At 37.5% G+C, this 26648-nt stretch overlaps 1 protein-coding gene across 1 annotated transcript in view; it reads right to left on the bottom strand.

The window, feature by feature from the left end:
- Positions 1-1445: 1445 nt before the first annotated feature.
- Positions 1446-26648, bottom strand: part of LOC126473493 (kinesin heavy chain) — a 72210-nt gene continuing 47007 nt past the window's right edge. Inside the window, exons 10-19 of the mRNA XM_050100572.1 lie at positions 26258-26404; positions 20096-20236; positions 18788-18956; positions 18513-18687; positions 18040-18141; positions 16386-16518; positions 13823-14011; positions 12577-12712; positions 11717-11872; positions 1446-5445 (exon numbers count right to left, since the gene is read on the bottom strand). Of these exons, the coding sequence (XP_049956529.1) occupies positions 5429-5445; positions 11717-11872; positions 12577-12712; positions 13823-14011; positions 16386-16518; positions 18040-18141; positions 18513-18687; positions 18788-18956; positions 20096-20236; positions 26258-26404 (1365 nt within the window). The 3' untranslated portion in view covers positions 1446-5428. The remainder of the gene's footprint in view (positions 5446-11716; positions 11873-12576; positions 12713-13822; positions 14012-16385; positions 16519-18039; positions 18142-18512; positions 18688-18787; positions 18957-20095; positions 20237-26257; positions 26405-26648) is intronic.

Here is a 26648-nt window from a genome sequence, read left to right as displayed (position 1 = left end):
AAAAATGATACAAGACATTTGAAATTTTTGTGACAATAGTTTAAAGCTATAGGGAAAGGTGGGTAATGCACAATAGTACAAGAACCAAGAGAGAACAACAAGAATAAGACCAGGTGAGGAGTACTCTGATTTAAAAAAAAAAAAACGCACACCTGCAACTTGAGGCTCATTCCATTAATGGAATTATCAATCAGTATCAAACCAGACATTCTTTGATCCCCAGCACATATAAAAACATTTCCCTCCGTACTTTCATTTATTCCTGTCCGTTGCTCAGATAACAAAGAAACAACTTTTCCTTTACTTACAAAACTGCTTTTAATTTTTTCCTTGTGTGTTATCTAGAATATTATACAATTAATTTAATAATTTTCTATCTGCTGCCAGTCACTTGTAACAACAAATCTCTTATAAAGTTATTGTAGCTTGCAGTACATCCTAAGATTTATTTGTTTATTCTTTATCTATCCATTGATTGATTAATTTTATTGCAATAGTGGTGCGAGTTTTTGCTTTAGTAATTGTATGGACCATGAAGCAAACTAGACGAATCCCTAGCAAGCATCCGTTGGGTGAGATGTAGCTTGAGTACCACACGCACTTGAAGCCAAAGTGGCATGGTGTTACATTGCTAAGATATATTAAATGTGATATATGCAAAACGCTCAACTGAGAAAGTGCTTAGGACAGTAGTCATGAGGTGGTCTATTAGTGAATAATAATTTATACTGTGAATGTTCAAAATCCAAGGCAGACTCATGTCAGCCAACAGAGGGCACTCGAGCTATGAGAGTCAATGTACTTTGGTTGAATCCAGAATTAATGTCGCACAGTCACCAGGATAAACTATGAGTGAAGTTCAGAATCTGTGTTTCTGTAAATAATACGAATGCCCAACACTAACAAAATTTTCAGGTAAATCACAAAGCCTATCTTCTGTAGAGATCAGTGAAAGCTTAGACAAAAATTCTAATGCTAGTGGCACATACACAGAGAGGTGTGGGTGCGTGCTGTGTTCTGAGCATTAAAAATTTACTTTGATAGCACTTCTGCCTTTAGACTGTTGTGTTTACTATAACCTCTTTCCTTTGGTGTATTTCCCCCTTGGACTGAAAATGTCCCGCTCACAGTAATGGACACCAATGACAGCACTTATTAAAAAATACAGTATCGGCACAGTCAATTATGCGATACTGTTTTATTTAATAGCTGTTGTTCTGTGGAAACAGATTCATATGGACCCCTGTGATGCCAATACCTGAATAACCAATATCTTGTGCAATTAAAGCCAAGTTAATTGCCTTTGATTTCAAAATTTGAGGGAGAAGAGCAAAATACAAGGGAAATGAATTGTGCTTTCATCTGTTGCTCTAAATGAATATTTTTCCCACCTCTTTTTCAAGGACTTACAGTACCCAAATGAAGTTCACAATATATCAACAATGCAATGGTCATAATTTCCTTTTTTTTAATAAAAAGTTCCACTGATACATTTTTTACACAAATTAATGGCAAAAATACATTTTATTAAAATTACAAATCATTTGAAAAGGGGAAGCAATAAACAGAAGTCACAAGTTAATGCAGGAGTCTTTTTAAAAATCTAAGTACCAATTAAGCCAGTTATAATGTTTCTGTTGAAACACAGTCAGCAAGTCAGCCACAGACTGACAAGATATTAATTTTTACTAAATCCATATATTTAGTCAACTTAAATTGCACATTTCTTGATCACTACACATTTATTTTTGAAATGCACTAACTTATAACATTACAGTGAAGCTTTAGATTTAATGGACATAATTTATCAGTTTCAAGTGAAAAACAATATTTTTGAATTGAAATCTTCATTACATTCCATTAAAAACAGTGCACAATTTTGTTGGCAACCCTGCACATGTGTATCTTGTGTAATGGAAGCACAATGTGCGTCCTAAATAATAAACAATGCCATGAGTAGTAAAGCTTATTGCAGGTTCTCAGTACAAATAAATCACACAAACAGCACAGTTAAACATTTACCATTTACACATTCCAGCTCATAAATAATTCCACGGGTACACACATGCAGCAATATGTCAACTTCTCAATAATAAATTAATAAAACAATTTCGAATTTCATCATGCATTTTATAGTAAGACACCTGTAAGTCTTCAATGCATAAACAATTTATTTTACACCTGATCAAACAAAATATATATAAATCAATGATGTATTTGTAGATATACATCACGCATTCCATGTAAATACGCATAAGAAAATTACAGCACAACTCAACCATACATTTCTTTTTAGAAAATAAAAAATGTATTGCATAACATTCTGCATAAAGCACACCGGAAGGTTCTCAACAAAGATACAGCTTCAAGATCATAGTGTTTATATACAGTAAATCCTTCCCCGGGACAACCAAGAAAGGTTATTTGCACAATAAATTAAGAACATATCACAAACTATATGAGATTACACTAATAACATAAATAAAGCACAATAATCACTAATACCTCATAGCTAAAGTATTGCAATGTAATGTATCCCACAACCCAGTTGTGAAGATAGTACGTAGACTTTGATGTAATTACCTAAAATACTAACACAAACCAAAATATTGCATAGCTGTATGCACACCAACAGCACAACCAACTAGTGGGTCATTAAAACATCTAATTAAAAATGGGAAGATTTCATCATCTGCTCCAATGGGCCTTATTAACGTACCAGCAGCAATGCAGCTTGTAACAATTGATGAAAATAGATGCTGATGATTTCCTTAATAGTTGTTCGCTCACAAGACTAGACCTTTTTAAGAATATCTGCATATTAATTACGTTTAACAAGACCTGTAATAAACAACAGGTCTTTCTTGACTGAATGAAATTAGTTCACTGACTAAATTTAATCCTAAGCATTTCAGTAACATGTGATCTCAAATATTCCAAATATAAACTGACTGACACATGAATTTTTTTTCCTTCTGTTAAAAAGTTTCAAACAACCCATCATTGAGGAAATCGCTACAAATGAAAATAAATATGACAAAAAATTAACAATTTGAGCTATAAACAATTTCCTCATGGCCTGTTGCTTGAAATGGCTTATGTTAGACAGTATTAACTGAATTCCTGAATGTGAAAATTTCAGACGATAACTGTCTGATGATGGTATCTGTTATACACCTTGTAAAAGATGATTAAAGGGGAATGGTCTGAAAAGTTTGATAGATTCCATGGACTCTGCAGATACAACAACAGTGTGATTATGACAACCCCAATATACTTCTTAAACATAACATTACAATACTTGAGAACAGTATACTGGTTTACCTCAAAGATAGTAATGTTGGCCATTACTGAGATCACTTTTCTGAAATATACAACAAAAAATTAATTCTAAATTTTAACTGCATATATGAAATTGTGTCAGAAATTAAGTCCAAAGCTGCTCAGAATAATAAATAACAATTAGTCTGATAAATAACACTCTGAAGGAAAAAAAAACCACTTTAAATAAATATATTACCAAATCATAAATAAATACTATTTTATATAATCTTATAACAGTACTGAATAAAATAAAGTTATGTTTGTCAAAAATTTACAGCAATGGTGTTTTGATAGACCTAGAAACAGAAGTGCGCATTCACAAACATATCTAAGTTTGTTCATCAAATAGTGTGCTACAAATTATGCGCGTGGAACTGGCTTAAGATGTTTTTCTCACAGTTGGAATGTACATACAAAGGAAATATTTCTGGAGTTCAAATCTATGACAAACTGGTGAATTACTGAATGGCTTATATCTCCAAAACTGCTGCAAAAGCTTTTAGGTACACTTCTGTGAGGGACATAATAAAAAGACAGTACTATTGGCCCAAACCAGGAGACAGATGCACAGTAACACAAACAAACTTTAGCTGCACAACATATTGCATTCCACAATACCTATCCCCAGTCACAACTTAGCCCTTACAGAAGTGCTTATCAAAGCTTAGCATACATCTAAGCCAGCCTTCTGTTCCAGATGTAGCCTGCTTCCCACAAATGGGAGCTAATAAACAGTTCTCTGCAGCTTACTTGGACATTCTTATGAATGCCATGCTGAACCAAAGTGAGGCTTGTGGAATTTCAATCCATCCCTATACTTAATGTTTTTCTAAGAAGTAAAAATAATAAATTTTTGTGTAGCTGAAAAAAAAAAAAAAAATGCAGATGACTACATCATCTACTGAGAATAGTATTTGTGTGTGGCTGCTATACTGATCTAACATTACACCTACAGTTAATGAATTAATTTGCTTTTTCTGCTTAAAAAAGCCAGGAACAAAATGGAAACATCTTTTATTACACAACTGCCCTCTCCTAACACTTAAAGAACTTGGTAGTACAGGAATATAAAATGAAGTGGGGCTGTCAGCACTAACGACAAATGCACAAATGCCAAGAATCTCAAACAGCGTGGCCACTGCATTAAAAACAAAACCATGTTAATCATACAAGTTTTAATAATTACAGCTATGACAAAGAACAAGCTGAAGTCACATTTTAAATGCACTTTTAATTTTATGGATACTGACTAGTTTGGAACTTTTGTCTTTATCTTCAAACTGACAGCTTTCATAATGAGGAATGTGTAAATGTTAAATTAGTTTTTGAAACTCCATGAAGCGTCTTACAATCAGCTGAAAACTGTGGCTTCAAGAGATTTAAAATATCACTATTTACATGTTTGCATATAAAATCTATAGGCACATCCTCGTCACAAAGGAAAGAATTGATGGATCACTTGGGTGACATATTGCATTAAATAAAATGCAGCATAATATACATGGCAAGATATTTTTATAGTCTTCTACAGCTGTAGTGCAAACATTCCCACTTCAAATTTGCACACGACCCCATTACAGCTCTTTTCCCTACTCTTTGGTTGCACGAAAGCCACAAAAAAAGCATAGCTGTAAATTGACACTGCATAAATATTACAGGAATACTAACCAACCAATTTTTTTTTTTTAAAAAAAGAATGTCATTTTGCTAATACTTTCCAATTTATACTGCACAGGCAGCATTAGTTCATGTTGTACACCAATGAAACCACAACACCAGCAACCTATGCACCAGGAACAATGTGTTTCATGATTTGCTTACAGCCAACTTGCTGCTTTGATTCTTGCAGCATCATGAATAACAAAACAAATGTACAACGTGAACTGATTTATGCTCATCAATGAAACTGGTGAACAAAGAAATAAAATGCTGATGACCTCTTCTTTTACATAAGCACCGAAGAATTAAAGAAGTACTGGTTACTTGTTACAACATTTGCGTGTTACATATTTCGGTGATTGATACTGTCCATTAATATTATTGAGTCATGTCAGGAATTAATTAAATCCTAATTTTCTTCTACAGCACCACAATGATTAGCTGTTCAGCTCTCATTCATTTCTGGAAAAAATTAAAGAAAATACTTACAAAACAGCAAAAAATATGAAAACACTAGAATATTACATGAAAGAATGGGACAGAACTACTGGCCAGTACTTCCGTAGAAAGCAAATTTTCACTACTGCCGATACACACACAGCAAAGTATGAAAGAACAAACAGCTTTAGTTGCAAAACTGGATTTTTATTTTATTTATCCCCCACTGACGTGTTTCGCCTTATGCAAGGCATCTTCACATTTGCTGGCAAAATATGGTGTTAAGCACATAGGACATCACGTGTACACATACCCCAGCAGGAAACCATCATGGACAGAATTTGAGAAACATTGTGCAGTGTCTGATACAGAAGATGATAAATACATGGCAAACCACGCCTAAAGCACATGAAAGCCGCAGCATGTAGCTGCTCTCGTCAATTAAAAAGGCCTCGTGCAGTGTTCTTGTCAGATATGTGGTGCTGTCCACAGGCACTAAAACAGGTTTAAACCTACATATAATGGAAAATCCAGGTTGGAATAATAACAACATTGAAAAGGATAGTTACTACTCACCATATAGTTCAGATGCTGAGTTGCAGATGGGCACAACTAAAAGACTGTCAAATAAAGCTTTTGGCCAAATAGTCGTTCATCAGAATAGACAACACACACGCATGCATGTGCGAAAACGCAACACTCACTCACTCTCTCTCTCTCTCTCTCTCTCTCTCACACACACACACACAAAAAACACACACACACACACACACAGTCTCCAGCCATGTCAGTCAGAGACTATGGTCTCGTGTGTGTGTGTGTGTGTGTGTGTGTGTGTGTGTGTGTGTGTGTGTGTGTTCTAATGATGGTTCATTGGTTTGGAGTGAAAGTGACTAAATTGCATGGTCATCAGTCCCTACATCTACATCCATACTCCGCAAGCCACCTGACGGTGTGTGGCGCAGGGTACCTTGAGTACCTCTATCGGTTCTCCCTTCTATTCCAGTCTCGTATTGTTCGTGGAAAGGAGGATTGTCAGTATGCTTCTGTGTGGGCTCTAATCTCTCTGATTTTATCCTCATGGTCTCTTCGCGAGATATACGTAGGAGGGAGCAATATATTGCTTGTCTCATCGGTGAAGGTATGTTCTCGAAACTTTAACAAAAGCCCGTACCGAGCTACTGAGCATCTCTTCTGCAGAGTCTTCCACTGGAGTTTATCTGTCATCTCTGTAATGCTTTCGCAATTACTAAATGATCCTGTAACGAAGCGCGCTGCTCTCCGTTGGATCTTCTCTATCTCTTTTATCAACCCTATCTGGTACGGATCCCACACTGCTGAGCAGTATTCAAGCAGTGGGCGAACAAGAGTACTGTAACCTACTTCGTTTTCGGAGTGCATTTTCTTAGGATTCTTCCAATGAATCTCAGTCTGGCATCTGCTTTACCGACGATTAATTTTATATGGTCATTCCATTTTAAATCACTCCTAATGCCTACTCCCAGATAATTTATGGAATTAACTGCTTCCAGTTGCTGACCTGCTATATTGTAGCTAAATGATGAAGGATCTTTCTTTCTTTCTATTCGCAGCACATTACACTTTTCTACATTCAGATTCAATTGCCATTACCCGCACCATGCGTCAATTCGTTGCAGATCCTCCTGCATTTCAGTACAATTTTCCATTGTTACAACCTCTCAATATACTACAGCATCATCCGCAAAAAAACCACAGTGAACTTCCGATGTTACCCACAAGGTCATTTATATGTACTGTGAACAGCAACAGTCCTACGACACTCCCCTGCGGCACACCTGAAATCACTCTTACTTCAGAAGACTTCTCTCCATTCAGAATGAGATGCTGCGTTCTGTTATCTAGGAACTCTTCAATCCAATCACACAATTGGTCTGATAGTCCATATGCTCTTACTTTGTTCATTAAACGACTGTGGGGAACTGTATCAAACGCCTTGCGGAAATCAAGAAACACGGCATCTACCTGTGAACCCATGTCTATGGCCCTCTGAGTCTCGTTGACGAATAGCGCGAGCTGGGTTTCACACGACCATCTTTTTTGAAACCCATGCTGATTCCTACAGAGTAGATTTCTAGTCTCCAGAAAAGTCATTATACTCCAACATAATACGTGCTCCAAAATTCTACAACTGTTCGACTAACATAATACGTGCTCCAAAATTCTACAACTGTTCGACGTTAAAGATATAGGTCTATAGTTTTGCACATCTGTTCGACGACCCTTCTTGAAAACGGGGATGACCTGTGCCCTTTTCCAATCCTTTGGAACGCTACGCTCTTCTAGAGACCTACGGTACACCGCTGCAAGAAGGGGGCAAGTTCCTTCGCGTACTCTGTGTAAAATCGAACTGGTATCCCATCAGGTCCAGCAGCCTTTCCTCTTTTGAGTGATTTTAATTGTTTCTCTATCCCTCTGTCGTCTATTTCGATATCTACCATTTTGTCATCTGTACGACAATCATCCGTTAAGTGGCAAACCAGTAGTGGTTATCGCAGGAAGGAGGCGAAAGACAAAGCCTGGAAATCGAAAGTGTAACTAAAATAATAAAAAAACAGAGAAAAAACCCCGAAAAAGACAGCACAGACAAGTCATTAAAAGATCATTCATGACAAGGCATTAAAACCAAGAACCACGTCAGTCCTCTTGGAAGAGAGCTGTGGCAGTGATGTGGCTCTGTTGCTGTTCCCGTGTAGTGATTTGCGAAGATGGGGAGGGTAGGGGGGAGGGGGGAATTGAGCAGCGATTAAGTAGTGTGTCGGACCGAGACTCTAATTTGGGACCTTTGCCTTTCGCGGGCAAGTGGTCTACGTACTGAGCTACCCAAGCACGACCCGTCCTCACAGCTTCAATTCTGCCACAGCGCATACTCCACTGCAGAGTGAAAATCTCTCTCTAGTGATTACGTGCTTCATAAAGAAAGGTATGAAAGCGAAGAACATTCATGCCAATTTCCAGAATACACTGGGGGACTTTGCTCCTTCATATTCATTTGTTGGCAAGTGGACAAATGACAAATGGTTGGGAGAGCTTAGATGATGATCTGCACAGTGGTAGGCCAAGATGTGTCACTACTCCAGAAATCATTGCAAAAGTGCCCAAAATAGTCACGGAGGAGTGCCAATTAAAAAGTGTGTCAAATTGCTCATGCTTGCCAGATGTCATCTGAAAGCGTATATCACAGTTTAATTGAAGAATTAGAAATGAAACAGGCCAGGAGGAAACTCATTTTCACGATGGGATCAAGGCACTGGAACATCGCTGGACCAAGTGCATTAATCTATAAGAAGACTATATTGGAAAATAAAGTTTCAGTGATGCAAGTTATTTTTTTATGCCATTCCGAGAATGTTTCAAACCACCCTTGTAGAGAGGTGGAAAGGGTAGAGGCCAGGCTCTGCCACCAAGCAAGGGCTGCCAAGAGTCCTTGAGGGGGTGGGGGGCAGCAGGGGAGGGATGCCCCACCAACCTCTCAGGCGGTCAATGACACCAAAAAGCCCTACCTTGAAGGGATGAATAGCAACCACCTTTGCGGGCAAAACCTATCAGCAGATCAGCCACTTTGGCATTGTCTGCTAGCATCACAGGGCCTACTTGGCCAAAAGCTTTGTCCTGGCAGTCTTCTAGAAGTGCCTATCTGTGACTCAGCATCTCCACTATAAGGTGAGTAGCAACTGTCCTTTTCAATATTCTCATTATTCAAGCCTACATAGATGTACCACATAGTAAATACGTAGGAGGTGCAGTTCCTCACACTACTGGCTGTGTAATGGCAGCACTGAAATTTCTGTTTCCTGGAGAGAAGTACTGGCTCTCAAAATTTTATAAATATTACATAAAGATATCTGGCATGAAATGGCTATTCAAAAAAATAAACCTTTTCTGTTGATAGCAAATATTAAAAACTTATGACTACCAAAGGCATACATCAGTATCATTCTGCATAATTTGACAAGCCATTTACAGTTTAATTATATGTCATTACTACAGTTTCACTTTAGACAACATGATATTGCAATGGAAGATAATTTAATGTAGAAACAGCAACATCTCATTCATTTTCATTCATCATTCAAATAAATACTTTTAACAATACATCTGTAAAATTAGTATGACACAAAAGAAATTATATTGTGTGCATTTCAAATCAGGTTACCATCATATTAATGTGCAAATGATTTATGACCTCTAACTGTGCTCTTGTTGTTGTGGTCTTCAGTCCTGAGATTGGTTCGATGCAGCTCTCCATGCTACTCTATCCTGTGCAAGCTGCTTCATCTCCCAGTACCTACTGCAGCCTACATCCTTCTGAATCTGCTTAGTGTATTCATCTCTTGGTCTCCTCCTACAATTTTTTCCCTCCACGCTGCCCTCCAGTACTAAATTGGTGATCCCTTGATGCCTCAGAACATGTCCTACCAACCGGTCCTTTCTTCTTGTCAAGTTGTGCCACAAACTCCTCTTTCCCCAATTCTATTCAATACCTCCTCATTAGTTATGTGATCTACCCATCTAATCTTCAGCATTCTTCTGTAGCACCACATTTCGAAAGCTTCTATTCTCTTCTTGTCCAAACTAGTTATCGTCCATGTTTCACTTCCATACATGGCTACACTCCATACAAATACTTTCAGAAACGACTTCCTGACACTTAAATCTATACTCGATGTTAACAAATTTCTCTTCTTCAGAAACTCTTTCCTTGCCATTGCCAGTCTACATTTTATATCCTCTCTACTTCGACAGTCATCAGTGATTTTGCTCCCCAAATAGCAAAACTCATTTACTACTTTAAGCGTCTCATTTCCTAATCTAATTCCCTCAGCATCACCTGACTTAATTCGACTACACTCCATTATCCTCATTTTGCTTTTGTTGATGTTCATCTTATACCCTCCTTTCAATACACTGTCCATTCCGTTCAACTGCTCTTCCAAGTCCTTTGCTGTCTCTGGTAGAATTACAATGTCATCAGCAAACTTCAAGGTTTTTATTTCTTCTCCATGGATTTTAATACCTACTCCAAACTTTTCTTTTGTTTCCTTTATTGCTTGCTGTGCTCTTACCAGCTATCTATCTGGTGAATGGCCATTGCCAAGAACTTGGCCAAGACCACAGAGCTGACCATCGAGTGGTGTAACAAGCTGTTTAATACAACATACTCAATTACAATACTGCTTCATAGCCTGTGCCATATGGGTGCTCCTTAACAACAGCTTCACTTAACTATGTATCTGGGAGTTGTCCTTGCAACACATATTTTGTTCCCATAACCTTCATGGCCCCAGTTGCAACTAGCTCCCTGCTCCACACTCACCTCAACCCTCCCAAAGGAAATTAACTTCACTCCCCCTGCAACCACAGCATTTTCCCTGCAGTCTCCCCTTCCTCTGTTTTGTTACCCCTTCCCAACTCACTCCTCGGAGTCATTACCATAACTGATGCCCATGTTGCATTCCAATTCTGAGCATCTACTGCCTTTCTCACTCACATTCCCATCTCTCATACTTTTTGCCTCCCACCCAGCCACCCTTCTTCAACCCACTCTCTCCTCCTTGACTCCTTTTTTCTTTCTGGCAAAACTGTGTTGCCAGCACAGTATATTCAGCCAACACAATATAGTAAAGAGTGAGTGTGTGTGTGTGTGTGTGTGTGTGTGTGTGTGTGCACGTGTGCTTTGAAAATGGTAGTTTTCAGGTCATCCTAAATTTTCAGTCTTGTCTATTTGTCTTTCGAGAACTCAACACCTCAACTAATTGACGAGTTGTTACCTTTGCTTTTATGTAGTGACACTCAAGAGTCTCATTAGGAAATTAACAATGGCCCAGAGCACCAAATATTATGCACTTACTGCAGTATGTTTGTAAGCATAAAATCCAAATCCTTAACACTTTGTATTAACCTGCAATGATTACTATGTACATGATGCACACCATTTTACTGACCACTTTAAAACATCTGATTTTGTGTTATCAAAGTTGTTTTTTAAGGTCTAACTGCATCGATATATTCGTCTCTGTTAGGCAGGTCTGCGGTTTACATTATGTGTTTCACATCAAGCAATGATGTCCTGGGATTTCTGAGTGAGTAAAAGTTTCTGTGACTTCTGAGTGAAGAGAAGTTTCCACCTCAGACAGATGCTGCTCTGCTGAACAAGAGAGAAGGTGGTAGGGATGGGGAGAGGGAGGGGGAAGGGGATGATGACAGGATTGGGCGGGTGGCAAAGGAGGGAAAGAACAGAATGTCAAATACTCACCTCTGTAGCCACCAGCCATAACTGCTTTCTTCTTGCGCATCTCATCGTCATTAATGAGTCTTGTAAGTGGTGAACCCTGTACAACACCGCCTCCTCGAATAGCAGCTGGGTTACCACTAAGATGTGTATGATGCTGACCAGCACGAATTGGTTTTGCTGTAATAATGGAAATATTCTATATTACCATACAGGAATAAAAAAATTAATAAGTTCTACAGTGAATTTAAATGCTTTCAAAAGAACCACTGTTCAAGATTAATTAATCTGAAAATAAATTTCCTCACATTTCTTATAAATACAAGCAGTTATACTGCTACAGGCACATTCCTTTAATGTGAGTCTGTTGATATAACAATGTTCTTAATATTTTATTTATTCTTCAAAATGAACAAATACATAAAGAATCCAGCGCACTACAGGAGATGCAAGTGTTTGTGTTTTGTGGAACATATTCATATTTTCGTTCTTAAACACTGAACACCATTTACTTTGTTTTTAATGCACTCCAATGAGTTGCTCATACAGCAAAACAAGGAGTATTAACTTTCTAAACACAAAGTTAAGGAAAGGCTTGATACAATCCATGAGTAAAGAAAGTAGATGGCATCGTACAATCCAACAAGCCTGTGCGGCATTTTCTACATCAGTATGTGAAAATATAAGATCTGATAAAATGACACGACAAATGAAAAATTAAGTAAGAAATCCGAGTGAGTGAAGCTGTCATGTGTGTTCCTAACACCAATGGAAACAGTCACAAGAAATCAATTATGATGTAAATAATTTATCATTTAGCTTCCATTTTTATTTCCACCAGTTATGCATCAACCAAGTTATATGAACATTCAAACGAGACATACCAATCTGGGCACTGGGTCCGCGTCTTGCCAAGTTCTTCTGACGAACGGCTTCCTTTATACGGTCAACCTCGTACTGGTACCTCTTGCGGTCCTTCATAGCACCTTCCTTAGCATCCTTCAGTGCAGATTCTAGTGCCTGCAAGTAATTAATTTATTAAGATTACTCCCACCAGCTACTAAGTGAAGCTGCAATGGCTGCATAGTCGTTAAAGTACACTGAGCAACAATACTTAATAACAAATAATTTTCTTCATGGATTTATAAAATTTGTGAAAACATTGTTTAGGTATACAGTCATTCAAACCCCATAAACGGAAAGCTGATGAGGAAAACAGACAGGATGACAGTCCCTGGAAAGAAACATATCTATGAAATTTCTTACTGCAAATGACGATCTGTTGTCCTAAATTTCACAAATATAAAATGTTTCTAAAAAAACAGCAGAAGAAGCAGAGGTCAGTCTTTCGCAACTGAAGCCATTTTCATAATACTGTTACACTATCGTGTCATATATTCTGAAACCAAAATATTTCGTTTAAAGTTAGCTGAAATTTAGTCATGTCAGAGGGTTTGAAATGAATAATAAAAAAAAAAAAAAAAAAAAAAAAAAACTATTTAATATGTGGTCTGTATCTCTATCAATATATATCAGTTAAGTGGTCAGAAATTACCTCAATTACTGAAGCTAATGAAACAGTCTTCTCTTCAAATCAATTAAAAAAACCTGAAATTAAGAAGTTCCAAACAAACTTCATTTACCTGCAGGACTGTATTTACTTAAAGTTATTCCATTACATAGAGCTTAAGGGAAGACAATGGACCAGTTACTTTGTAAATATGAGGAAGAGCCGCAATACTCCAAGGAACTACTTAACATGATGTGGCTAGCCGACTATCAGATGAATTAAAGCTAAATGACAGAACCACAATGTTGGCATTAATTTTATTCAACATAACAGTTTCCCTTCATAAGGAACAAACAATATAAAAATTATCATTCAACTAAAAAGATTTTTTTCTTTCTTCAGCATTCTGCCTTTTAATTAATTTTCCAGTATTTTACAGTTTCTTCTCAAAGAAAATTGTGAGGTGCCCATTATATCTGTACACAGATTACACTTGGCTGAAAGAAGAAACAAAAGTCGTGTGAACTTGAGAAGAAACTAATAAACTGAAGAGGAGCTACACTTGGGACCCATTCTACCACAATACCTAATCGAAAGATACTAAGATGAATATACAGTACCTTAACTCTTTCCATAGTAGCACGTAGCCTCTTTTCCAATTTAGGAAGTTCACACCGCAGGTCAGCATTATCCCTCACAAGCTGCTTATGTACTTTTGTAAGTTGATCAAGATTGTTTTCAAGGAAACTGATCTTCTGTTTCTGTGCAAGTGAACCACCATCATCTTCATTGTCTTCAGCATTTGCAGACTACAGAGAAAAGAACAATATTTATTAGTCACAAAACACTAATATATGATAAATCACAGACAGATTACCTCATAGGGGCACGCATAACCTGGTTCAAAATTACTTACAAGATAGAGCAAAATGCCAGAAGATTATTTGAAGAAACCTGTCACTATGATAGCCAACTTCAAGCAAATTCCTATACCACGAATCTGAATTATTTAATGAAAAAGCATATTCTAACTTTTTAACCATTTATTTACAGATGTACATAACAGCTGTAAGTATATACGCAAACATATTTTTGAAACTATCTCTCTAATTTTATACAAAATATTTGATCACAGAATTTTTAATTATTCATTGTTCCAGCACTCAATGTGATGATGATGATGATGATAATAATAATAATAATAAAAGATATCAAAAGAAAAAGTGTCTACAAATACACTAGTGCATTTTGGAACTAATTTTTCTGCAGTACGTTCTGGGGACCATTTCTGTTATCTTTTATTCCTTGTCTGAAGTTGATAATACAAATTGTCTTGGAATGTATTTAGTTTTCTATTTTTGTTTGTCAGAACACACAAGTATTTCCTTCTTAAGTACAACTTGGCAGATTCTTTGCTAGGCACGCAATGCCATTGCTTGAGCTATAATATGAAAGTGGCTGATTTAATGTTTGGAGCAGCCATACGTAACATTTTTGAAATTCCCTCTCATTTGATTCTCCGATAAACTGTTTGGTGGGAGAAGAGGAGGATGAGTATAAAGCTTTTGCACTGACAGAGGAACACCCAAGCTTACATGAATTGTGAAAGATGAATGACATAGTATTAGATCAAACAAATAATGGTGCATAGTTAGATAACTATGACATTACATGTTTTCTTACAAGCTGAAATTTAGACATTAATTTTCTGAATCCTATTGTTATAGGCTTTACTCATACGTACTTTGTTACCGTGACATGAAACAACTAGGATATTTACACTATACAGCAGCAGGTACCTCAAAAACTAACAGCACCAAAAACTATACCTTATGAAGAGCAAATATATTTAATTTGTGTGTGAACTGACAAATTAGATGGGCTAGATATTTTGCATTGTTGATCAACATGGACTCATAAACCTTATATGCAATTACAAACAGAAACATACCCAATTTGATCAGTGCTTGTAAAACCTAAGCAATTTACACCTATAATGGTATTTAAATCTGACAGGAGTTCACTTGTGATGATAATTCTCAAACTGCAAGCTTCCTGAACTTCTCTTTTATCCTATGAGCCCAAAGATTTCTACAGTATAACCCCACTTTTACATTCCAGGAATTAACATTTTCTCGCCGTTTACAACATTTTTTTATCACTCCTGTGCAATTTCCTCTGTCCACAATGTTAATGCGCACCCGATTTTGCTTCAAGAAATTCAAAATCATCCTGCGATTTACACTTCATGAAAAAATGCTTGTGGAGAAAAAACTGACATAAAATGACAATGGCATGATGTTTGTCATCAAGTAGTGTTTACAAACATACATGATTAAGTTTCTTGACACCAGGGCACTCTACTCAGTGAATTTGACTGGTAAATTTGTAAAAGCTGGAACAATTCATGCCATATCTCCTGCCACTGGCGAGTGCTACTTGGCGTGGAGGCTGATGGGAGTAATTAGGTTTGGTCGAATAAAGATATTGTGACCAATCACAACCATTTCTAAACTGTCTCTACCGCATAAGTGCAGTTTTTTGATTGTTGTGATCTTCGTGACACCTTTATCGAACCATATTTAGCATGTTTCATTGTTTGGTCATTCGTAGCGCTAGTTGACACCTTCACTCACTTTGTGCTGCTCAAACGTTTTTGGTTTAAAAACAGCACCAATTGTGTATTTTTTCATCCTGAGCAAAACACGTCAGAGAATCTATCCTCATTGTCAAATGCAGTATTTACATATATAAAAACAAAGATGAGGTGACTTACCGAACAAAAACGCTGGCAGGTCGATAGACACACAAACAAACACAAACATACACACAAAATTCAAGCTTTCGCAACAAATTGTTGCCTCATCAGGAAAGAGGGAAGGAGAGGGGAAGACGAAAGGAAGTGGGTTTTAAAGGAGAGGGTAAGGAGTCATTCCAATCCCGGGAGCGGAAAGACTTACCTTAGGGGGGAAAAAAGGACAGGTATACACTCGCACACACGCACATATCCATCCACACATACAGACACAAGCAGACATATTGCTTGAAGTACTATTACTATTCAATATTTATTGGGGAGAGGTAATTGCCACAGTCACACAAACATTATTTGCTATGAAATATTTGATTTTAAACAACAAAAAATCTATTTATCTAAAATCTGGTAACACTTCTAAATCTTACCTTCTTGATGCGAGCCTGCAAATCTTGCACGAACAACTTCCTCAGGTTATGCAATGTCTGCAGTTCCTTCGCTACAGTGTCCTCAAGACCTTTAAGATCTTTTCGAGCCTGCTCTCGCCGTTCATTCGTAAGACTGTAAATTTGAGAAAATCATTTAACTTGCAACAACTGCTAAGAAGATTAGCTATACAACAGATTACTGCGAGGCACCACAGACAAGCAGATGAAATTTACACATGAAGTTGTTTAACAGTTTACTGTTTTATGACACTTCTGAGAATTAGGATTGTCACCTTCAAGCTATTGCAGTCACCGTTCTAATAGACTGAAAAAGACAAGTTTAATTCTCAAATAATTGTGATGATGAGACTGCTTCCCACATAATTAAGTGCTACCTGCTATTGCTCAAATACCTAACCATGGATAATGAAAAGGACAGATTGTTACTTGCCACACAGGGAAGGCAATGAGTCACACACAGACACAATGAGAAAGACTACTAAACATTTAAGCTTTCAGCAAATCGGCCTTCCTCTCACTTAGGCCACAGCAGCCTGAGACAGTGGCTGTGTGCGTGTGCGTGCACGCGCGCTAATTCCAAAGAAGGCCTTGTGGCCAAAATCTTAAATGTTTAGCAGTCTTTTCATTGTGCGTGTCTGCAATTCAGTGCCTCCTCTATGTGGTGAGTAGGAGCCTATCCTTTTCATACTATTACTGTTATTCCGCCCTGTCCTTCCCACTGATTTCAACACAGGTTATCTGATTCATTAACTGTGTCCAAGCTGATTAAGAACAACATGAAACTTCCTGGCACATTAAAACTGTGTGCCAGACTGAAACTCAAATGCGGGACCTTTTCCTTTTGTGGCCAAGTGCTCTACCAGTTGAGCTACACAAGCACGACTTATGACCCGTCCTCACAGCCTTACTTCTGCCAGTACCTTGTCTTCTACCCTCCAGACTTCATAGAAGCTCTCCTACAAAACTTGCAAGACTAGCACTCCTGGAAGAAAGGATATTGTGGGGACATAGCCACAGCGCGGGGGTGTTCCCAGAATGAAATTTTCACTTTAATCTAACAGGAAGTTTCATATCAGTGCACACTCCGCTACAGAGTGAAAATTGCTTCCTGGAAGGACAACATGTTCTCAGTCACAGTGTTGTAACAATGATAGCCTAGAATAACAGATAACAGAATTATTTAATGTTCCACGCAATGAAGCAGAAGCAACATCAGCCAACAGTTACTGATTTGACTGATGCAGCTGTACCTAATCTACATCTGTACTCTGCAAACCCTAGTGAGGTGTATGGCAGACGGTATGTCTCACTGTACCAATTATAAGGGTTTCTTCCTGTTCCATTCACATATGAAGTGTGGGAAGGATGATTGACTGAATGCCTCTGTGCATACAGTAATCATTCTAAGCTTATCCTCATGATCCCTATGGGAGCAATATGCAAGGAATATATTCCTGGAGCAATCATTTAAAGCCGGTTCTTGAAACTTTCTCAATAGACTTTCTCGGGATAGTTTACATCTCTCTTCAAGGATCTGCCAGTTAAGTTCCTTCAGTATATCTGTGACACACTCCCACAGATCTGTATGTGTTATTTCCCATACAGTCATCAAAAGAAAATCAATGATACGTACATAAGTTCCTGCAGCTTTTGGCTCTTTTCAGTCTCTTCTTGTTTCAGTTTCTCGTAGTCCTGCTGCATCTGCTGGTGTGCTAAGGTGAACTTCTGGTTTAAGCTGTAAATGGAAAGAAGAAAATTAATTATGATGATCGTATAATATTAGGTACAGATTTTTTTTGAAATGCACTTTGGTAGTATTGTAACGATTTACTAATTTTGTTAGCATTCAATGAAAACACAAAAGCACTCTCTATAACACACAGCAGTAAAAAAATAGTGGTACTGTGGTAACATTTATGGTAACCTTTGATACCACTTTTACCTTTAACACAGTGACTCCCCCTTCCCCTCTTTGTTACAGTACATTTATGCAAATTGTTACAGTACATTTATGCAAATTGTTACAGTACATTTATGCAAATTGTTACAGTACATTTATGCAAATTTAACATAAGCCAAATATGATGATCTTATGTATTCACTTACTCCTTGAGTTCATTTATTTGTGACTGCTTTTCCATTATCTCGTCTCTCAATGTTCCAACCTGCTTCTGGTGAGCATCCCGCAGTTGGTCCATTTGAGCTTCAAGTGCAACCCTCATTTTGTTTGCTTGTTCTTTTTCTTCTGCCTTCTCCTTGCTCGATACTGCATGCATTTGCTCTGTAATTCAATACATAGACAGATAAGTACATATGATGGCAGGGAAAATATTCTTTCTTAACTCAAGGGGCCTAAAAATGTCCAATTTTTAGCAACTTACCAGCTGCTTTCATTTTTGCACATTCCTCTCTCAATGCATCAACTTCTTCTTCAAGAGTGCGCTTCTTATTTTCAGCTTCCTGCATCGACTCCTGCAGTGTCTTCATCCTCGCTTCATGTTGAGAAATAAGCAGACGACATTCTGCCAGGTCTTTCTCGTATTCTGTTATCTGTTGTGGGGAATAGAAATAATGCAGATTAACCCCATAACACACATACTATTTGAAACTTTTACACTTCACTTTATCCACAAATATTCTATACTGTTGCAACTTATGAGTACACACAACAAACCAACCATGCTCTGCTATTGAGCTTACATTTAATACGGTCAGGTCTTTCTACCTCTGTTAAGTTTTAGTTTCACTTTATCCAACAACCCTTGTGGTATCATTGTCGTCGCCGTCATCATCTTTCTTGGCTGTTTTGATTTTGTAATTTAGTCATCTTCCAACGTCTGTTACTGATGCCTCTCTCTGAGACACACACACACACACACACACACACACACACACACACACACACAAACAAAGTTCTAATATTTTTATTACAGTCTGTTATGTCTTTACAAAGATAACTGGTTTCATTCATATCTGAATATGTTAGTGTCCACTATAATTGCAAAACAACCCATCAATCTTATTGCTGTGCACAACCTCTGTAAGTCACTAATTAGTCACTACAACGGATCAAGATGTTGAGAAATGAACAAAATCATTTTTGTAAAGACAAATGCACCAATAGACTGTAATAAAAGAACAGAGTAATAATTCAATTGGCACATATTTTTACCCAATTCACAAGTCAAGCTTTTGTATTTGTGTTAAGTAAATACTATTTCCAAGTGCTACACGAGTTTCCATTTACTTCTTTTTGTCATTCCACTCACTGAACCTCAATAAATTTAAAGTAAATTCCCATAACCAGTCAGTTCCCACTGCATTTTTTGATGCTAAAACTACAACTGAATGCTTGGCTCTCATTTCTTTGTTTAATGTTACCATTCCAAACCGCTGTTATTGTGGTAGATGATTCACATGTTCCAATCTCAAAACAAATTTTCACAGCTAAAAAAAAGTTAATTAAGAGAAAATTGTATACTGACTCAAATACCAAGCAACTGTCACATACTCTCCTCATTTCTTGCATAATGCTCATAAGTACTGAAAAACTTCAATTTGAATTTCAAAAATTTCCTGGCAATTTTGTGTGTTTAAACTATTCAACGGAATAAATCAGGTCACCTGCAAAAAGCCTTAGACCAATCTGATGTTTGGATGTAGCGTAATTTTATCATGCAATACCTTACCTTTTTGTTACAATCCATCTGATAGGTTTCTAGTCCTTGACAGCGCTGAACCAGATTTTTAACTTCAGATTTCATTTTCGAAATATACAATCGTGCAACAGTAAATTCCTCTTCTAACTTGCCATTGCTGTCTGCAGACACCTAAAAACATATATTATGACACAGTTAATCACTTGAAACAGATACCAGAGTGAATATGAAATTAAATAAAACACTGATAGAAAAGATGATTCTACACTTTTAAACAATGGCCCATCTCATAAAAGTAAAAACAGGTTTCACTACCTGAACCTTTGTGACCTTAGTTTACTTGTTTCTCTGATCACGACACATGCCTAAATTTGTACAACTTAATAATAAATTAAGAAGCAGTTGGCTGCTTACAAAATTAACAAAGGAAGGTGAAGTTAAGACTATGTTTCATTTCTTCTGGCATGAGGAAATAGAATCAGATCTCAAACACAACAACAAATCAGCACGAGTTGTTGAATGCTATTTGTAACAATCCAAACACTGCTGAAAAATTCATTTTTGCATTTGCTTTCAGTCTACATTCCACAAATGTGGCACCCACACCCACCAAAGCCTTCCTGTAATTAATTCTTCAAGTAAAGTATACTATACTCTCTCTCTCTCAATATTCCTATTGTGATAGCTATTTCTCACATTATAACTGTGATTCACACAATACCATATTGTGTATCTCATCGGTGTTTTCAAGTGTTGTTACAGTTGGGTGTGCTCTTTGTGTGGAACATATTCAAGAAATTTACAACCACATTTGACTTAGGTTGTACATTTGTTAACTGTAGCATTTGAGAAACAAGACTTCTCACAAACTATAAAAAATAAATTACAACGGCATCAATGTTCTTTCTGTGCCTGGCAGGGAATTTTAACCTTGTCCTTTTATTGATGCACAAAATGCACTTAGTGGACAACAGTACTCAAAGAATATCTACCCAAAAGCTTTTCAGTCCCTGCAAGCAGTGAGGGTTGAATACAATAAAGGAGGGAAAATAACAAGAAAAAGGTGAGTTTTTAGAACTAGTGTTCTTTATTCTGTCAAATATATTTACCACCACTGATGGAGGTTGTCCACAACTGTTTTACTCATTTATCACTGGCTAATGGCCAGGGGCTGAATCCAGTCGTGTAAGCAAAGGCATTTTTGAACAACTAGATCCGCCATTTAATAAAATGGTTTATGAAAGGCTCCTACATTTCCTTTTTAAATATTTTGAACCTGTTTAACGATTATTTACTGTGTTTTTATTATTGTCTATTAAACTAGTGGTGTGCATTTAGGTGCTCAGCCAACTCGTCATTCCCATTTTATTGCAACAACTTAATACCAGAAAGTAAACCAGTAATCAATCACATATACAAAACATGAAAAATCATTGTTACTATTCGCAAGGTTTTTTTCCTTTTTATTCCTCTATTATTTTCAATTTCCAACACTTTTCAAACCCATTGTTATTACTAATTATCTATTTTGTTTACCTCATTTTATTATTCATTTCTAACCACCTCTCATCACCCTTCTTTTCAGTTTTTTCCTATTTTTCTCCGTCACATCAAGCTTCTTGTTTTTTCCTCACATGTATTTCTGGTCAATTTTTCTCACTTTTGCATATCCCAAACCACACTCTAAATTATCAGACCTCAGAAATAAAATTTAACATAACTAAATTCCATCTATACCTGCCAGCTCACTATTGTAATATAGGTTTCTTTCTGTGTAACACTGCTATTACTGTGGACAATGTGAAGCCTCATAAAGGCAAGTGTCCACGAACTGGGTTAGTATGTTACAGTCCTGGTTTATGTACCCATCTGCCATTTAACAACTTCGATACGAGTGACAGAGGCCTCAATGATAAAGTACTACCACCGGCCGGAACATGTCATAAGTGTGATGCCCATACCCCAAATTACCAGCTATGCAAATTGGACATGATAGTGTTGTATACACAGGGGGCCACCTCTCATCATGCCAGGTCCTGGATGCCTATGATGATGGATGCAATCTGGCAACGTTTGTTCTCCTCTGAGCCCCCTACACACTAATACGTCCATCATAATGCTGTATAAATACATCCATCATAATGCTCTACACACAATCTGGACTGAAAACATGGCACAGTGCAACTCTTGTACCCAGTTCTGTCACTGCACCACTGGCTTCATGTTTTGCCTATGATGCCTCTTCAAGGGAAGCCACACCAATGATCACTTTGTTGACAAAGCCTTGATGGTCCATATGTTCTGGCACTGTCTGTCTTGAGTACTACTATTGTTGCAAACAATCCTATTTCCTGACACAAGATACATAAAAAGGCCTGAAGATCCTCGACAGGTGAGCAATCCATATACCTAGCTGTATGGGGCCACTGGGATCCTGCACAGTGTTGAGTACAGTCATCCAGAATCCATCAATTCCGTATCTGCCCAACACTTGTGGGATCCCCGTCAACGGAAGCAGCAATGTCGCAGAATCATAGTTCGCCACCTTGATAGGCCACAATCCTGCTGCTGTCTAATTCTGATCATATGCTTGTAGCCTCCTCTCCTTCCTACGTAATGCCTATCACAACATCTAACAACCAACCTACAACAGCAACAAAAATGATCAATTTTTGAAAATGTAAAATGTAATTGGATAGACAAAAAAATCTACTCATCAACGAGTGACAGGAGAACACACATATAAAAACATATTGAAATTTGCAACCTTTTGGAGCTGATGGCTCCTCCTCCTGGCAGAAGAAAGAGGGCTGAAGGGAAAGGACTTGGCAAGGTTTATGCTTGGGGAGTGTTTGGAAAAGTCATCAAGAACCCCAAATTGAGGGAGACTTACCGTCCAGTTCTGCGTGACTTTTCCGATTTCTTAACTTCACCAAGTCCTTTTTCTTCAGCCCTCTTCCTTCTGCCATAAGAAGGAGCCACTGGCTCCAAAAGCTTGCAAATTTCAATACCTCTTCATAGGGGTGTTCTCCTTCCGCCACTTGGTGAGTGTATCCCGCAAGATTAAAATTTTAATTTTGATTGAGAAACTCACTACTTAACCTTTGCTTATATATAGAATAATGATGCTGTCACTCTTATGTACTTTGTGAGATGTGCTGAAATGTTAATCATTTGCATATCCAAGCATTCAGTACACATCATGCCCAGCTGACACTTGTTGCACGTAGCCTTCATGGCATTGCAATTTTCATTGCCAGCAGTGTATAAGCAACATCGGTGTGCTACTTTAATACTCTTTGCAGAACAAACAAGTCAATGTAGGTGCATACGTTACATTAATTAAGATGTCTTAATACAGGCAGATTCTACAAAAAAAAGTAGCATGGATGTGGAAGACAGATGGTGAAAGCAAATATACTTTCACTATCTCAAGTCATACAGGAATCAAATAACATAAGAAAATGGAGAAGAATACTCCAAACAGCAAACTGCTACTTTTAATCACTTCTAACTGCAGCAGTTCAAGAATAATTATGTTAGAATATGGAGAAGTCTTGTAGCACCCAAAGATCAGCACCACCCAAGTTTTTTGCTTTGCTTTTTTTATTTACTTTTTAGAGACAATATCCCAGTGAAATATTTTTGAGCTTCGATGTACCGGCTACATAAATTAGCTACTCCAGTTTCGTATTACCTCACCTTTCAACAGCTGGTATAAAGAAACAACTTTAAAACCCAGCCAATCCACTTCTGTAACGAAATTATGTATCGTATAATCTTACATGAATAATGCTCGAACCCATATTATTTATCATCTTAGTACTGGAAGAATATCTGCCAGTTATGTATGCATCACTAGGAAACGGTAGTTTCAGAGAGACAGAATGACTGACCAATACTTATCTTCACAAGGTGAATTTCCTCGTACTACTGATAAACACACTAACCACTGAATGTGTGTTAACTGCACTGCCTTTTATACATGGATAAATACCACTAAACTGGCTGAGAGAATAACTGTCTTCCTTTGGGACACCCAGTACCTAGTTCCTCAGCATGCTCTGCAGCACAAGTCAAGTGACCCAAGTGCTTGCTGCACCAAGTAGATTGTTTAGTTCCTCCCACCTAAGTAATTTCCATTAACTCTTGAGCACTTAAGTAGTTTTCTTGAACTCTTGGGACTGGAACTTCCAAACAACCTCACATCCTGCCACCCTCCTGAATGCCTCCTTCAACATACCTCATCCCTTTTGGCTGATTTTCTTATTTACCGTATTTACTTGAATCTAAGCCGCACTTTTTTTCCGGTTTTTGTAGTCCAAAAAACCGCCTGCGGCTTAGATTCAAGTGCAAAGTAAGCGGAAGTTCTGAAAAATGTTGGTAGGTGCCGCCACAACTAACTTCTGTCGTTGAATATATGTAGCGCTACGCAGGCACGAAGACAAATACTGGCACCAAAACATCTGCGTCAGTAAATAAATAAAAAAAAGGTGGAAGACGAGCTTTTTTTTCTCCGCCCCGAGTTTCGACCACTGCATTTTCATACATTATCCAACGAAGTAAATACAAATTCCGTATTGTTCCTCTTCGAACGTAGCAGTATTTCAATGTACTACGAAAATCCGACTGGCAAGACTGTTTGGGATATTTGTCAATATGGCCTACTCTGCTTTCTGAGAAGAAATGGTTGCTAATAGGAACTTTTATGAATTGTGAATCACATGCAGTATTCTCTTCACCATAAGAATAATACGAATATAAACATTTTGCCATGTATTCTTTCGTGTTTGCTGCTATCTCATTTAAATCCTGTCCGCCTAATAAACTACGAAACTAGAGTGAGACAACAGCAGACGCGGAAGAATATACATACCATGTCATGTTTATATTCTTATTATTCTTATGCCTAATAGTGATACAGTCAAAAATGAAGCACGGCAATTGACTAGATTTTTAAATCTAAGATGACTAATTTCTATGCACAATGTAATGCACTAAAGAGGCGTCTGCAAAGATTTTCAAACGGAAAAATTTTTCGCTAAATTCTCGTTCAGAACATCTTCTATCATACGCAGTCTATTATTTGATTCTTGTTGATCATTATCAAAGAAACCAGCAGTGTAAGTAGCAACGAATAGCAGTCTCATGTCATTGTTTCGCTAATGAGACGATTCCTCTCTTTGGTTTTTTTTAATTGTAAGCGGCGGTAGCGTGCACAAAAGCAAGCCATGCCGCGAGCGGCAACAGGCCGTAAACCCTATTTTCAGAATGCGACAAACAATGCATGACACAGCACAGTAATGCATTTTCAGCTTTGAGTGACAGCAACACCTATAACAAAGAGAACTGCACTTGTCAGATCAAAGAAAAATAAGCAATCAATTCAAACCAGACGAAGCACGTGAAAAAGGAAGGGTACCCGTATAAATACGGATGGAGCGCCTGACGCATAACAACGGCTACCTGGTAAAGCTTAACTGCTAAGCTTACGACTCGAACCAAACTACTACAGCTGTATCGTCATTCATTCAACCTAAATTGTATCTAACATTACAATGGACCAAGTTTGTTTCGATTTGGAAGTGTGGCCTAAAACTTTTCTCTCCCCTTGAATTTCGAATCTCAGATTTCAGGTGTGGCTTAGATTCGGGAAAATTTTTTTTCCTCGATTTCGAGTCTCATTTTTCAGGTGCGGCTTAGGTTCGAGTGCGGCTTAAATTCGAGTAAATACGGTACTCAGTAATCTACTGTTACATTTCTTCCTTTTAATCTCTGTGTGTACACTTCACACTCTGTGGTTTATCCCAACCTCCTTTTCTGGTTCTCTTGTACTTCTTAGCAGCACTGTTCACACGACTCTTACTCTGATGTCTTCCACTTTGTCTACAGGTCCCCTTGTTCTCAGTACTGGTGGGACCCCTCTCAATATTGAGTCTAAGTGGCCCGCCTCTCACTTCCAACCTTCCCTAACAAATTCCTCTTTCCTAATAGTTCCAGAAGACAATACTTTTTCAAAAAAATATTTGTATGTCTCAATAGACAGTAATTACAATCTCACACCTAAAGGTAAATATTAGCTGAATTGTTTCCTCATGGTTTAAAATTTTTCGCAAGTGAATTTTACTTTTTACATCATGAACTAGAAGTGCTTAACAATATAATACTAAATTCACCAACTTTAAAACAAACCTTCATATCATTATCACCTCCAATAGCAACACCAATTTCTCCTAGATCTTTCAACAGGTTGGTGAGCATTTCTGTTATGCGTTTCCTTTGGTGAGAGGACATATCTTTCAGTTGCTGAAGTTCTGATGATGTTGAGTTCAGCGCAGACTGAAAAAAAAAAAAAATATTTCAAATAGCAAGTGGTATTTTGTTACTGTATGTAGAGCAATGTACATTTCATAGTATATGTGTAATGAAGTATGATAAAATTACCCATTATATAGAAGTATGATAAAATACGCATATCTCTCTCTCTCTCTCTCTCTCTCTCTCTCTCTCTCTCTCTCTCACACACACACACACACACACACACACACACACACACACACAGACAAAGGTGGCCCTGCTCCAA

This window comes from Schistocerca serialis, chromosome 4 (assembly GCF_023864345.2).
Source record: "Schistocerca serialis cubense isolate TAMUIC-IGC-003099 chromosome 4, iqSchSeri2.2, whole genome shotgun sequence".
Classification (NCBI taxonomy): Eukaryota; Metazoa; Arthropoda; class Insecta; order Orthoptera; family Acrididae; genus Schistocerca; species Schistocerca serialis.
This window is presented reverse-complemented; position numbering and strand designations above follow the sequence as displayed.